This window comes from Balaenoptera acutorostrata, chromosome 12 (genome assembly GCF_949987535.1).
Source record: "Balaenoptera acutorostrata chromosome 12, mBalAcu1.1, whole genome shotgun sequence".
NCBI lineage: Eukaryota > Metazoa > Chordata > Mammalia > Artiodactyla > Balaenopteridae > Balaenoptera > Balaenoptera acutorostrata.
The window spans coordinates 16,069,226-16,084,678 of NC_080075.1; the positions used below are offsets into that span (position 1 = coordinate 16,069,226).

General features: G+C 49.3%; 1 protein-coding gene across 12 annotated transcripts in view; it reads left to right on the forward strand.

Moving 5' to 3' along the window:
• Positions 1-13,578, forward strand: part of TRABD2A (TraB domain containing 2A) — a 78,244-nt gene extending 64,666 nt beyond the window's left edge. For 3 of the 12 annotated variants that reach the window (XM_057558527.1, XM_057558526.1, XM_057558525.1), the window contains 3 exons: positions 2,639-2,813; positions 10,721-10,972; positions 12,901-13,578. In XM_057558527.1, the coding sequence (XP_057414510.1) occupies positions 2,639-2,813; positions 10,721-10,972; positions 12,901-13,112 (639 nt within the window). In that variant the 3' untranslated portion in view covers positions 13,113-13,578. Of the gene's footprint in view, positions 1-2,638; positions 2,814-7,214; positions 7,306-10,720; positions 12,444-12,900 lie in introns of those variants that run through there. The other 9 variants (XR_009009965.1, XR_009009967.1, XR_009009964.1 and 6 more) reach the window with 9 other exon arrangements.
• Positions 13,579-15,453: the final 1,875 nt, after the last annotated feature.

A 15,453-nucleotide genomic window follows, 5' to 3' on the forward strand; every position in this document is an offset into this window, starting at 1 on the left:
GGAATGTCCCAGGGAGAGGGACTCACCCTGCAACTATCAAAAGATAAAAGGAACTTTCCAGAAAGTCTAGAGAGGGAGGAAGTAAAACCAAGGCAGAGCAAGCAACAGGAAGTGGAAAAGAAGAAATACACTAAAAACGGCATAGCAGAGTTTATGGTGGTGATCATTCTTACGTACACCCTGGGTGGGGGAAGTGGGGAGAAGGGTGAAGATCAGTTGGGAAATTAAAATTTGACGTGGCAGATAAAAGTTAACATGGGTTGGGAGGTGCTTGGGAGTTAGTTATATGGGCAGATGGCACGGCTGACAGAGCTGTTTGGGGACAGCTGTCTTATGCGTTCCTCTCCTGTGACTCCTCCACGCCTGTCCTGTTCACGGGGCCCCTGCGGGTGGTGTGGGGTATGGGGAATGTGCCTGCCGTTGTGGAATGAGGGCCAGGCGCGTGGCCGAGTGGTGCAGGTCGTAGGGCATGTCTGGCATTTAGAAGGTGGAGCAGGACGGCAGGGGGAGGTCACCTTGCACGTTTGGGGCTGCCTGCGTGGAGAGGCTGCTGGTGGAAAGGCACTGCTGTGCGGAAGAGAAGAGATTTTGGGAAACGGAGGGAAGGATCTTACATAAATGACATGATCAAAAAAAAGATGACAAAGGAGAAGATGAAGGCTCTTGACCTGAAAATGAAAGAATATCATTTCAAGGAAATAACAGAAGGAGAGCTGGTTATCCAGAAAATGGAAATTGATGTCTACATTACAGAGTGTGAAGATTTTCAAAAGGTCTTTTGGAGGGTACTGGAAGTAGGAGAAGGAGGCGGGTACATATCCTACTCTGTATTTGACTAGGGTAATGGTTAACCTTGTTAAATGCCAGGGAGCAGGAGAGGGGGCGGTGGGGGGAGGCCGAGGTTTGGGGCTGGGGAGAGAACCAATGCAACGTGTCAGCCTCGCCTACAGCTACTGTGTTGCAAAAACCACCCCTGATTGTCACAGTTTTGGTGCATTAGCACCCTGTTGTTCGCCAAAATACTGAAACTGGCTAAGATGTGCACTGGAATCAGGTGAAATATTCACCAGTAGGGCAAAGAACAGTGGAGAGAGCGAGAGGGAGAAATGGGAATTGGAGAAATAATGAAAATGTAAAGATAAGGAATTTATAAAACAGTTGAATGTCTATAGAAGTTCGATGTATTTGGTAATTGAATCATAATGGTTGATTCTAAAGTATGTAATTGTGTAAAATTGTTTTTATGAAAAAATCATGTGTGAATCAAACAAGTTAAAACTATGGATGTGGGCTTCCCTGGTGGCGCAGTGGTTGGGAATCTGCCTGCCAATGCAGGGGACATGGGTTCAAGCCCTGGTCTGGGAAGATCCCACATGCCGCGGAACAACTAGGCCCGTGAGCCACAACTACTGAGCCTGCGCGTCTGGAGCCTGTGCTCCGCAACAAGAGAGGCCGTGACAGTGAGAGGCCCGTGCACCGCGATGAAGAGTGGCCCCCGGTCGCCGCAACTGGAGAAAGCCCTCGCACAGAAACAAAGACCCAACACAGCCAAAAATAAAAATAAATAAATAAATAAATTAAAAAAAAAACAAAAACAAAAAAAAAGAACTATGGATGTGCTGTGGAAGCATCCCAAGTGTCCACTGACAGATGAATGGATAAAGAAGATGTGGTATATATATATATATATATATATATATATATATATATATATATATATATATACAATGGAATATTACTTGGCCATAAAAAAGAATGAAATAATGCCATTTGCAGCAACATGGCTGGACCTAGAGATTATCATACTAAGTGAAGTAAGCCAGACAGAGAAGGACAAATGTATGATATCATTTATATGTGAAATCTAAAAAAATAATACCAATGAACTTATTTACAAAACAGAAACAGACTCAGAGACATAGAAAACAAACGTATGCTTACCAAAGGGAAAAGAGGGAAGGGAGGGATAAATTAGGAGTTTGGGATTAACAGATACAAACTACTAAACATAATACAGAGAAACAACAATGATTTACCGTATAGCACAAGGAACTGTATTCAAGATCTTGTAATAACCTATATTGGAAAAAACTATATGTATAACTGAATCACTTTGCTGTACACCTGAAACTAACACAATGTTGTAAGTCAACTATACTTCAATTAAAAAAAAAACAACTGTGACGTGCTATGCACAGAAATGGTTTCCTTATAGAAACACGTGGCATCAAACAGAATCTTTTTTTTTCTTTTTGGCTGCTCGTGTGGCTTTCAGGATCTTAGTTCCCCAACCAGGGATCGAACCTGTGCCCCCTGCAGTGGAAGCCAGGAGTCCTAACCACTAGACCGCCAGGGAATTCCCCAAATAGAATCATTTAAATGGAACAGAAATACTGTTTGACATAGCCGAAGAGTTCTTTCAGGGCACTCCATTTAATATTTTTTCACTTGGGTTACAGAGAATGATATTACTGTCTGGAAAAATAGCCGGCAGGAGTATCCCAGAATGGTGTGTCACTTTTTACCTTTTTCTTGACAGCGTCTTAACTCTCTGGGCTGGGTGATTTGATGCTCAAATTAAACAACTTTGTTCATAACTCTGTTGCCCTTAATTTTTTTTCTCTTTATTTTGGTGGAGGTTCCCAGTTTTATTAATGCCACGCTACCACCTCAGGAGCGCGTCACTGCTCAGGAGATCGACAGCTACTTCTGCCGGGAGCTTATCTACAAGCGGAACGAGAGAATGGGGAAGTGGGTGAAGGCCCTTTTGGAGGAGTTCCCTGACAAAGGCTTTTTCTTTGCCTTTGGAGCCAGTGAGTTGCAGGCTACCTCTGATTAGACCCAGGGCTCTGCTGCTTCTCCCGAGGAGGGGGTGTCGAGGTGGGCCCTGCTATGCGGTGAGAGGAGTGACACCTTCTTTGACTTTTTAATGATGTCAGAGTATCCGTCGTGGTTGAAACTTTGCTGGTGCCTGTGACACTAGCTCTACCTCCACGGGGGGCTCCTGATACACTCCCCAGGCAGGAAGGCATTTCTCCCTCTTCTGAACTCAGCACTTAATCCCAACTTCTTACTGGTACCTTTCTGTTTTTTAACTTCCCTTAAAATTTGTCTGTTTTCTCTCTCCTACCTGACTGTGAGCCTCCTAAGTATAAGGTTGGGGGCTGATACATCAGCTATTATTAACCATGAGTAGTATACATGGAAATACACTGGGAAAATTATTTCCTTCTGTGGGATTTTTGAAATAAATTCTCTTATCTTCTTGAGTGATTTTAACATACCGTTGCAGCCTCCAGAATTAAGGACAGAAATGCCGGAGGCTGGGTAGTGTGCAGAAGTGTGTATTTGCTGGTCTCGGTTTCTTTCAATTCTTCCACTAGCTTCATAAACTTGAACAAGTCACCCCGCTTAGTTTTTTTTTTTCTTACCAGTAAAAGGCGGGGATTGGAGAGAAGCACTTCCGGAATAGCAGTGAGTGATCCAGTGTAATCTGATCTCACGATCCTTAGCTTACTTACATCTGCAAAACACCTACCCCCCTTCTTTGCCATATACGATAGCATTCACAGGTTTTAAGGATTGGGATCTGGATATATTTTGGGGAACCGTTATTTAGCTTACCGCAACATCTGAAACTCAATTAATGTAATATCCCATATTAATGGAATAAAAGACAAGAATCACACGATCATCTCAATGGATGCAGAAAAGCATTTGACAAAATGGAACTCTTTCATGATAAAAACACTCATCAGACTAGGAATGGAAGGGGACTTTAACAACCTGTTAAAAAAGTTGCTATGAAAAACCCATAGTTGACATCATATTTAATGATGAAAGACTGAATGCTTTCCCCCTAAGATGAGGTACAAGACACAGATGTCTGCTCTCACCACTTCTCTTTGACATTGTGCTAAAGGTTCTAGCCAGGATAATTAGACAAGGAAAAGAAATAAAAGGCATTCACATTGGAAAGGAGTAAGTAAACCATATCTTTTTTCATCATCTTGTGGATAGAAAATCCTAAGTAATCCACAAGAAACACCTATTAGAACTAATAACTGAGTTCAGGATACAAGGTCAATATACAAAAACCAGTTGTATTTCTATACCCTAACAGTGAATAATGCGGAAATGCAACTAAGAAACCAGTTCCACTATATTCAATATCTTGTAATAACCTATAATAGAAAAGAATCAGAAAAGAATATATACGTACATATATTTACACATACATACACATTTATATATACATATATATAAAACTGAATCACTTTGCTGTACACCTGAAACTAACACAACATTGTGAATCAACTATACTTCAATAAAAAAAATAAGTTAAAACAAAAGAAACCAGTTCCATTTACAACAGCATAAAAAACACTAAGGACTCAATTTAGGGACGAGCAAGATGCAAAATAAAAACTAAAAACATCATGGAAAGGACTTAAAGAAGACCTAAGTAAATAGAAAGACATTTCATGTTTGTGGATTGGAAGACATAATAAATAGTGTTAAGATGACGATATTCCCCAGATTGAGCTACACATTCAGCGCAAGCCCTATCAAAATCTCAGCTCCCGAAAATGTTTTAAAATTAGTGGCGAGGGTTGCACCACTTTGTGAATGTTCTCAAAATCACTGAATCGTACACTTGAAAAGAATGAGTTTTATGTTACGTGAATGATATTCCATAAAGCTGTTGTAGAAAAAAATAAGCGGTCAGGTTCCTGTATCTTGTTTGTTGAAAAATTCTATCATGAAACAAATTGCAGTGTCTGCCTTGGTAGCCCTGGGTGGGTCTGGGAGTGGGTTTCCTCCGCCGTGAGTCCCGTGTTCCGTAGTTGGATTGTGGACCGTGCTGTGTGGCGCTGTGCCCATGTCCCGCCTGTGTCAATGAATGGCTTTCAGCTGTCAGCCCTCACCCTGCAGGCACCCCGACAGGGCTCAGGCCCCAGAGGCCCCTGTGGCTCGTCCCCTCGTGGGGTGATGGCGGTCCTCTGTTAGGACTCAGAGCCTGTGGCTTTGTTCCAGCGGCTCTGGCAGGTCTGCGAAATGGAACAGGCGAGAGCTGGGCACACTAGGCTGCCCGCCCCTGAGTGTGGGCTTCTGCCTGCCACTCCTGCTGGACTCAGCTGATGTTTTAAGAGCTTCCCTGCCATCCGCTGTTGGGATGATGGGGCACTGGGAGCAGGGGCAAGGAGAGGCTTTGAGAGGACGTCAGCCTGCCAGGTGGGTTGGACCTGGGCAGTTTGGAGGGCCAGCCCTCCAGACGGGGACTGTGCTGGACACATGGCACAGGTGACACTGGGACACCTGGGCTAGCCTGATTCTCAGTCATGGTTCTTCATACGGCTGCAGCTCTGCGTAGAGACCTCACAGCCCCTGGGCACTCTGGGTATCAGGAGTGTCCTGGATAGCCACCAGGGTGCAGTTGTCTTCGTGGGGCTGCTTTCTCCACCTCATGAGTCTATTTCTTCTGGTGCCTTCTGAAGGCTGAGTTGACCAGAGGGAACCACAGAAATTCAGAAATTGCTCCCAAACTCTTAGCCTTGGCAGTGAGAAATTTAAAATGCTGTGTGGTTAGCACACTTTTGATTGTAAAGTGAAGATCACCCCAGACTGAAAGCTCCAGAGGTTTAAACTGCAACAGCGAAGGGATCTGCAGATGAAATTTAAAGATGGGAAATGGAGCTCACCTTTGGAATAGAAGGAAATTGAAGTCACACAGAATAGCTTGGTCCTTAATGATAAAGATTGCTAATAGGGGCTGTTCATTCGCTTGACAAATACTGTTTTCATTCCTAACTGGTTGAGAGCATGGACGCTGGAGCCAGACCACCTGGGCACCACCTGTGCCTCTTCCTCATCTGTAAAATGGGGGTAATAATACACCTACCTTATCGGGTTGTTGTTGGGGGGAGGCTGAATGATGTGTAAAGCACGGAGAACAGTGCCCTGCACCTCGAAATGCTCAGGAAATGTTCACTATCTTTATTATTGTGATTACTCCCTGTCACATGGACTTGGTAATGGCTGGGAGAGTGGAAGCCCTCGCAGCAGCACTCTGCAAGCTCGGTCTCCTTCCCCCCGCCCCGAGTCCAGGCATACTCTATATGTGAGTTTGCTGCACTTCTGCACCGGGGCTAATCTGGGCCTTGCCAACATCCCTTTCATCTGAGTCAGTTGCCCTTCATCAGTCTTGGGGTCCTAAACTCTATGGTGGGACCCAAGAATGCAGTAGAGCCCAGTACCTTCTGCCCCAAACACCACCCTCGGGCTCCCCAGCCTCCCAGAGGCTGCTCTAAGTTCCCTCTGCTTCTTAGTGCTGTAGAGTCAGGACAAGGGAGAGTTTGGATGGACCTTAATTTGCTTTCCTGGTCTCTGCCTCTTGAGTATTCGGTTGTCAAAATTGCATAGACCCTGGGGTCAAGCTGCCTGGGTTTAGATTCTGCTCTGCTGCTTCTTCTGTGTGTGAAGTCCTGAGCCTACTTTACCTGTTTTCCATTTTCAAGTGGAGATAATAACGATACATCTAAGGTTCTGCTGGATCAGAGAATGGAGCGCTGCAATTTAATTAGCCATTTAGGACATTAACGTGCCAACTGTCACAGAGAGGGGCATTGTGACCCTAGAGGATCATGTCAATTCTGAGCATCAAAACCTGAAACGAGAGAAGATGAATCCCAGGATCTACCCTTTTAAAATACTTACTTTACGATGCCACTGTAAGCTTATCTGGTTGATCTTTGCTGCTTTTTATTGAAAAAGAAAAAAGTGAAATAAAATTCAGGTTGAGGTTTCCAGCTATGGTGGCTTCTGCTAAAAGGAGGGTTTTATTGTGCATTTTTTAAGTAGACATAGGACAGAAGGGGCCTGGGGTCTCAGAGGTGCTTGGTTTACATAAATGAGAATGGCCAGGACTGTCCGCCCTGGCTCCAGAGATGGAAGGTTGGGACTTGGTGTCCTCTTAGCTGTGTGACTCGGGGCAGCTCACCGCGTGGTTCTGATCCCGAGCCCTGATCTCTGAAACGCTGCTTATCCTGCCCTGCCTGCCTGGCAGAGCTGTTGAGAGGCCCCCTTGCAGAAGCGTTCTGAACTGTACTGGGCTGGTCAGAAGGGAGGGGTTGGCAGGGTTATTTCTTGGTTCCGGGGTGTGTGTTTGGATGTCACGAGAGCTGCCACATTTCTGATCATTTTTCTTACTGCAGGGCATTTCATGGGCAACAATACAGTTCTTGATGTTCTGCGGCGCGAAGGCTATGAGGTAGAACACGCCCCCGCTGGACAACCCATCAACGAGTAACCTTCCTGTGCTTCTATCCCGGTCAGGGAGCAGTTAGGGGAGCCGAGAGCCGCACAGGGCTGCTTGGGCGCCAGGGTGGGCTGTGTCCTGAGCGGCTCCAAGGGCCCCAGCACGGACACCAAGCGGCCACTCGGGGCCCAGCTCAGCTGGCGGCCCCTCGTGGCTGGGACTGTGTCAGACTTGGGTTGGCCGGCCGGGCACTTTGGGCAGTAGAGGCCACACTGGCCTTTCCTCAGCAGTGCTTGGGGCAGAAAGGAAGGTAAGGGGAGGGTGCTCCTTGGTCCTGGGGCCCAGGAGGGGTGATTTGGCTTGACGCTCAGTGCCTTTGATCTGGGCCCTTGGGAAGTTTTAGGCAGGCAGGTGGTGGAATCAGTCATAATGTAAGGTCAGGGGGGCTGGAGATGCTGGGAGTGCCTGTCAGACCCATCTCCGGGGCAGAAGCAAAGCCCCTTCTCTTTCTCTGAGCTGTTTCCTACCCCCGCAGGTCTGTTTACTTCTCATTTTTATGCAGTCACCCTCCTGCCCTGTGGCCCCTTCCGTAAAGAATTGAGGAGGCCAGGATCTCCCACCCTCAGTAATGCTGCTGCCCCACGCTGGCCTCCCTGCTAGTCTCTGCCCTGTGTCCAGTCCTAGTGGGCACAAGGTGGCCCTTCCTACCCACTCTGTACCAGTCTGCTTGGGCTGCCCTAACAAAATACCACAGACTGGGTGGCTTCAACAATAGAAATTTATTTTCTCATGGTTCTGGAAGCTAGACACCAAGATCAAGGTTTCGGCAGGTTTGGTTGCTCCTGAGGCCTCTCTCTTTGGCTTGCAGGTGGCCGCCTTTTCACTGTCCCCACGTGGCCTCTCCTTGATGTGCGCACAGCTCTGGTGTCTCTGTGTGTCCACACTTCCTCTTCTAAGGACACCAGTCAGACTGGATTAGGGCCCAACCTAAAGGCCTCATTTTAACTTAATCACCTCTTTAAAAGTCTTGTCTCCAAATACAGCCACATTCTGAGGCGCTGGGGGTTAGAGCTTCAGCATGTGAATTTTGAGGGAACACAGTTTAGCACACCTTCCATTCCTCTCCCACTCCCTCCAGATCGTGGTCACCAGCGCCCCCTCCTGGCAGAGCCCTCAGCTGTGGTGCGAGGACTCCAGGAGGAAAATGCCTGCCCTCTGCTGAGGGGATGGAGAGGGGGTCCAGCTGTGGTGCCTGCCCGATGGCTCCCTTCTCCAGGTGCCCTCTTTCTCCTCCGAAGACCCACCTTCACCTCATGTTGTCTCAGGCCAGGTCCTCCTCTATCCCGTCACTCCAGAGGTTCCTCCTTGGGAGCCGCTTTCCATCCCAATGAGCCATGATTCTCTGGAAAACTTGACTACATCCTGGGCTTATCTCATCCCCCACCTCTCTCCATATCTTGCACTCTGTTTATCAGTAACAGCAGTTCTTCACACAGTACTTTCTAGTTTACAAAAGCCCTCACCTAAGACTTCTTCTCATTTTCCACCTTCACCAGGCTTCTGGCTTCTTCCATTAAAATCTCTCTCAGATTTGCCCCCTTTGTTCCTAAGGTCATCACCCTCTGGTCCCTTCTCCACCTTTCTGTGGGACTAATCTTGCAAGTGTCCCTGACTCAGAAACCTTCAGGGTTTCTTGTTGCTCTCTTCCAAAGTCCAGTTTCTTCATGCTGATGCCTCGGCACCCAGACCCCACCTTTTCCCAGCGCGGATCTGCCTCTGATATCAGAAAACCTTTTGTCCTTGCCGCTGCCTCTCCACCTTTGCTAATGCTCTTCCTTTCCACTGTCTGCAGTCTCCCTCCACTCCTCCCCTGACTGAGAAAGCCCTGCTGCAGATCTCCATCCATCTCTCCCTCCCGTTCTCCTTCAGCTCTGCGGGGAGAGCCCAGCCCTTAGGGATTCTCTGCTTGTTTGGTGGAGAGGGTCTGTGGATCTTTCCTCACCCACTGGACTGTGTGCTCTTGGAAAGCAGGGTGGGCTGGGCCCTCTGATCACTTCTTAGTCCCTGGCCCCAGGCTGACTGGCACGGCTGGGGTTTATCACACTATCTTTGGGGTTGCCAGAGAGGGCCCTGCTTGGGAGTGTGTATGGGTGTGTGTGTGTGTGTGTGTGTGTGTGTGTTGCTGGCTGTTCTCAGACTCCTTAAATCTGCCTCTAACCCTGATACCTGCCCGTGGGGGAAGAGAGGTCAGGAGTCAACATTTAAAAAATCTCTCCATGAGATTCTGACACACAGTGAAGGCTGAGAACCAGTCCTGTCATTTACTGGGCTGCTCACACTTCCCTGGGGAGGAAGGAACGTTTATTGATCAATTGTCAGGCGGTAACTGGGTTCACACCGACTCTCAACCCTCAACACCAGCCTGTGGGGTGGGGGTTTCTTCTCCTTTACTGATGAAGAAACTGAAGGGGACACAGCTCGTCAGAGTCAGGATACAGTTCCGACTCCTCGCCTGCACAGCCCTTTTCTTTCTGCCCTTTCTTCTCCCAGTTTTAGCTTTCCAGCCCCTTCCTCTTTGTTCATGTAGTTTCCTCTGCCAGGGATCTATTCAGTGCCCCTACCCCTAATTCTATCAGAGTCTGTGAGATCCAGTGCAAAGGCCTGGGTTCACCCTCTCCCACGATCCTGGGGAGTTTGATGTGTGTGACTGCAGCAGCTGTCCTGACCGTGTTCTGTGAGGGTAGCGTCTAAGAGTTTTCAGTGGTGCACTTCTTTCTCTACGGTGCTCCTGGGTGAGGTCATGAGGGAGCATGAGGTCTCTAAAGGAGCTTCTGTTCAGGGAGAAGAAGGGGCGAGGGACTAAGGGCCCAGAGCCAGGGAGATGCCCATAGAGAAGGGGTGGGTGAGGACATAACGAGGGCACTGGCTGTGGAGATACCTCCTTCCCCTTCTTGGCAGCCATGTGATAATCCTTGAGGGATGATTCTGGGCATCGGGAACTTGAATCTGGGCAGGCTGCTGTGGCTGTTGAAGAGCCTCTTTCTGAGCAGAGCCCTTATATACAGGAGGGAGGAACAGGGTTAAGGGCCACTTCAATTGTTCTAAGTAAATAGCATTTAAACATTTTTCACTCCTCTTAAAACGCCGTAATCTGCAGTGACTTTCTAGGCAGTGGTGACCCGTTGTTAGGCAAGTGCAGTAATTATAAGCAGTTAAGAAAGAATCTTTTATTTCTTCCCCAGAGCTAGGGGATTTGGAGAGAGTACAACGAGGGTATGTGAGGGAGAAACAAAGGCGTCAAAGTGATCACTTTTCGAGGTGGCTTCGAGACCCCTGCCTCCCCAGCCGGCTTGAACTTTCACATTATCTGCCTTTTGTGAGGTCCTGAGCCTTAAAGGCGGGGGAGGATATCATGCTGGGGGACCTTCCTTCCATCCCTCTTCCTTCCTCCCCTGCTTATAGAGAGGAGACCGGAAACCCGCTGTCACAGCCCGCCTCCTCTGCCGTCTTGGCTCCGGAAGCGCCCGCCCCGGAAGCTCAGGCACCGGAAGCTGGGTCTGCCGGGTCCCCACTGTTGCGGCTCCACGTGTCTCTGCCCAGAAGTGCTGACCTGCCGGGCGAGGCAGGACGAAAGTTCCGGAAGAAGCAGAGGCGGCTGCAGCGGAGGCAGCGGCTCCGGCAGTTCAGCGACCTGTGGGTCCGACTGGAGGAGAGGTGAGGTGGCTGGGCCAGCCGCGAGCCCATCGCCCGGTCAGTCCTCACCCCGGAAGTGCGGGTGGGCAGCAGCCGAGGAAGGCGGGTCACATTGCTTCAGGGGCGGAAGTTCAAGGCTGTGGTAGGGGTTGAGTGTCCCCACCATCACGGTGCAGCCTTTCCCGTTCCTCATGGCCTGGACAGCGGTCTTCTGTCCACTCTGGTGGAGGTGAATCGAGATGAAAAGTAATTGCTTCAAGCCAGGGCCGGGGCCAGGACCCCATATTTATCTTTGTTAACGGATGGGGCGGGGGGCATGGGTGGGTCTGTTAAAAGTAGCATGAGGCTGGAATAAAGGTTGAGAAGAACTTGATTTCCCAGCCCTTTCTCCACCGCAGATCAGGGAGAAGCTCATAGCTTTCCGAAGCTGGAAGCACCTCTGTAGGAATGGGCTTGTTCAGCCCCTACGTTTTGCAGGGAGCATGGTGACCACAGAATGTGCACTCGCAGAGATGCCCAGTGGGTGCATCAGAGGTGGGTAGAGGAGCCAAAGATGGGGACCCAGCCTGGTTTCTGCTGGAAGAACTACACCAGAGAGGCCTGGGATCCAGGATACAGTTCAATTTATACCAAACTTTTTGAGTTCTTCCTGTGTGCCCACTGTTGTGTTGGTGCTGTGGCTTTGGGGGTGAACCAGACCGACATTGGCCCTGCCTTCATGGAGCTCACAGTCTGGGGAGGAAGCTGGATTTTGAGTTGATTATTCACAAGGGGAGTGTAGGGGGCTGTGGGGATGTGCGTGTGTGTGTTTGTGTGTTGGACATTACTACCTAACTTAGGGTGGCGGGTGTCAGGAAGGGCCTCCTGGAGGAAGCGACCTTTTGGTTGCTGCTGAGTAGAAGCCTGACAAAGTGGAGCCCAATGAACAGAGCTTCTGAGTCTGGATCAGGAGATGCAGGCATCTGATACCTGCATAGGTGCTTAATAATAAATGTTGAATGAATGTGTAAACAACTGAACAGGGAGGGGAGGGAGTTCCCAGCAAGGGGAACAGTGCAAAAGCCTGATGTGGAGAGAGTGATCATGTTAAAGGAACCAAGATGAAGTAATTCTGGCTGGAGCCTGGGAGGTCAGTGGGAAGAGGGGTGAGGTAGGTCTAGAAGGTAAATTGGATGGAATGACTGTGAGAATCTCATGCCTGAGAGAAGTAGGGTGCCACTGAAAGGTTTGAGGCAGGCATCCCGTGTGCAGTAGGGTTTGCATTTTTAAATGGACAGAAGCTGGCAGCCAGATGTGACCTGGAGAGCAGGGACAGATCCTGTTGGTGTCCATGTGCCCCATGGTGCCTGACATGGGGAGGCTCCTCAACCATCCTTCACTGATGGAGGAATACACTGACCTGTTTAGTACCTTCTCAGTCTGGTCCATTTCCTTTCAAGGTGGCCATGCAGGAATTGGGCACTTTACATCAGAGCTGAGCTGAAAGGACCAGGTGAGCCTGAGCTTGTTCTGTCTTGACCTGGGAAGGCTGCATGGTGTTCACATGAGACCCAAGCTGGGGTAGGGGAGAGAGCCAGAGACCCGGAGAGGAATCCTCCTGGCTTGGCGGTGCCTCTCTGTGTGGTCAGGGAGGAGGGTCCCTGCTTTGACATTGCCCAGAGGCTGATAATTAACAAGTCTGAGCAAACTAGTTTTAATAATTCTTGAACCAAGAAGCAAATAGCTGGGGGAGAGTTGTTCAGTGTGCTAGTCTTAGTGCCTGTATCATTTGGTTTTGTTGTAGCAGTAGTAACGAGGGCCAAGACATAGGAAATCTATTAACATGCTAAGATCCATTCCTGTCTTTGGAGGAGAGAGGTGAAAAGAAGCTGTGTAGACCTTTGGGGGCCTCGGAGTATCCAGTGGCTCTTGCTGTGCCCTGAGACTGTGTCTTTCTCTTTGCCTCCAAGTGCTGGGATCCCACAGCTCCAGGTCCCCGTTCTGGCCAGGCGCATCTCCGCCGAGCTGCGGCTCCCCCGCCCTGGGCAGTCTCCCCACAGCCAGATGGTGGTCAGCAGTGCCTGCCTGTCTGTCTGGACACCTGTGTTACGGGTGCTGGTGCTGGCTTTCCAAACAGAGACAACCCTCCTGTAATGACCAGAGGAGCCAAGCCAAGACCTGACGCCTCGGACTTGAAGGACAGCCATTCTGTACTCCAGACTCTGCTCTGGCCCTGATAGGCCCAACCCAGGAGAAGAGACTCAAAATAAAAAAGCCAGCGTTGATTCTTCTTTTTCCAAGGAATGACTTTGGGTTATCCAGCAATGCTTGGGGGAGGTGTATAGTTTTGTAACATAATGAGCTGTATGAAAATAATTAATTGTAAGAAAATTATTAAATACTTCTTTTGTGTAGATTTTTTGCCACAATGCGTATACCAAGCAAACAGCTCTTTTTGCTCACATGCTCTGAATACTATCCCTGCTGCACTCCTGGCCCTGCTCCTGGGCCTGCCTGCAGCCATGGACCCTGCCCCTTTCCTCCTTCCTGCTGCTCTTCTCCCCATCCTCTCCTGGTTCTGGATGCAACAGAGTCAGTAGGCTGTGGAACTTCTGTTCTGCTCCTCTCTATTCCAGGTCTGGTGACTAGTGTGGGTCCTGCACTCTGACAAGTGCTTTCACTATGTACAGTGTGTGAGGGTGTCTCATCCACATGCTGAAGACTGGTGGATAGGTAGGCTTTGTCAGAGGTGTTGTGCAAGAAAGTGGTTTTCAACCTCTCCCCCCGTCCCTGTCCTGTGTGTTACTTATTATTTATATGTCTTTGTGTTTTCCAAATAAAGTCTTATGAAGAATCTGTATATAAAATGATTAAAAATAGAATTTCCCTAGTTGAGTCTGAAATGGGAACTTTCAGCCCTGCCCAGCTGATACCCGCCCCCCTCCCCCTCCCCCTGCTCCCACCATGGTTATAGACCAGGGTCTCCCGCCTGTGGCAGAGTTTCCTTTTGGTTCTCCTGGGCCTGTGAGCAGCTCACAAAAACCCAGAGGGTCTGCCCAGGACTTGGATGGGGCCAATAAGAAGTATCTGGTTTCAGGAACCTTGATTGCCTGGGCTTGCAGCTCTGTGGCCTTCCCTTCCTTTCCAGAGACTTTCTTGTGGGTTCCTTCTTGGTCATTTCCAGGGCCAAGAAGATCTTTGGGTCCCACTGAGTGATGTGATGGCACTCAGGATCCATGTTCACCACCTTTGCTCCATTCTGTGCCCCCTGTATTGCAGGGGCAGGAGGGCTAAGCTTTCCGAGATTCCCTTGCTGCTCTGATCGAGAGTCTTCTCATGAGACACACTTAGTGAGATTTGGAAGGTGAAAGGGGCAGAAGAAGTGGCAGTTATGTGCAGGCTCCAGCAGACACAAGTTTGTGCAGTGGCCAGGCTCTGCATGAGGTTGGCACAGTTTCCTGCAGCTTTCTGACCTTGGATTACAGCTGCTGTGGTGCCTAATGTCAACCCTCTGACTTCTGCCGCTGCAGCCACTCCCATGACTTAGGAGGCACCTCTTCCCTCTGATTCCTAATAGAAGTGGTGCTCCCTGCTTCTCAGTGACTTGAGTCTATTCTTAGTTTTGGTAGGTATCGGGGTGAAGGTGGGGGGCGGGAAGGTAAAATGGGAGGGAAGGATTGCTGCGGCTGACCCTGTTCTTCCTGTAAGCAGGGGGCGTGGCTTTCTCCAGAGGCCCACATCCTAGCTGGGTGGTAGCCAATTTCTTGGCTCATATCTGGGCCCAGGAAGCAACAGACCCTGTTGGCAGGGCTGACGCAAAATGGTTTGCAAACCACAGTGGCCGCTCCATCTCAGCACTGCTTTTGAGGTGGCAGGGTCGCCAATGGACCTGGAGGGCGGCTTGGCCCGTTTTCACACAGTTTTACCCCAAAGCGGAAAATTCCTCTGCACTTGAGCGGGAGCGACCTGCACTATCGTGAAAGACCGCAGGCTCTTCTAAGGATTGTAATCCAGCCCCACAGCATGGCGGAATAGCACCACGGGCCCAGATCTCATGTGTTGGGCCCTGAGCCTTAATCTGGTCTAGAAATGGAAGAACCTAGGGCCACGAGACTGACGTGTACAGTGGGCCTTTCACATTAGCGTGAAGAGGAAGGAAGCCCATGTGGATGAGGAAGTGCTGAGGTCTGACTCGGCCCACCCCCTGTCCCAGCACCCCCCCCCCCCCCCCCCCCCCGCCACTCCTTACTGATGGGAAGCTGCCTCTTGCATGGGGGAGGGCAGCAGGCTTAAGAGGTGAGCGCTGAACCCACTGCTTTCACATCAGAGCTTGAATTACCACCAGAAAGAGAAACTCAAAACACTTTATTTTAGGTTATAAAAGAAAGAAAAGCCACACTCGCTACCTTTAAGCCAGATCAGAAGTAAACCTGTTTTGCTCGCATATAAATTACGCAGACTTTTCTCCCGCATCAGGAAAGATCTCTGGCCTGGTTCTTTTTAAGCACAGAGGTGGCACCTTT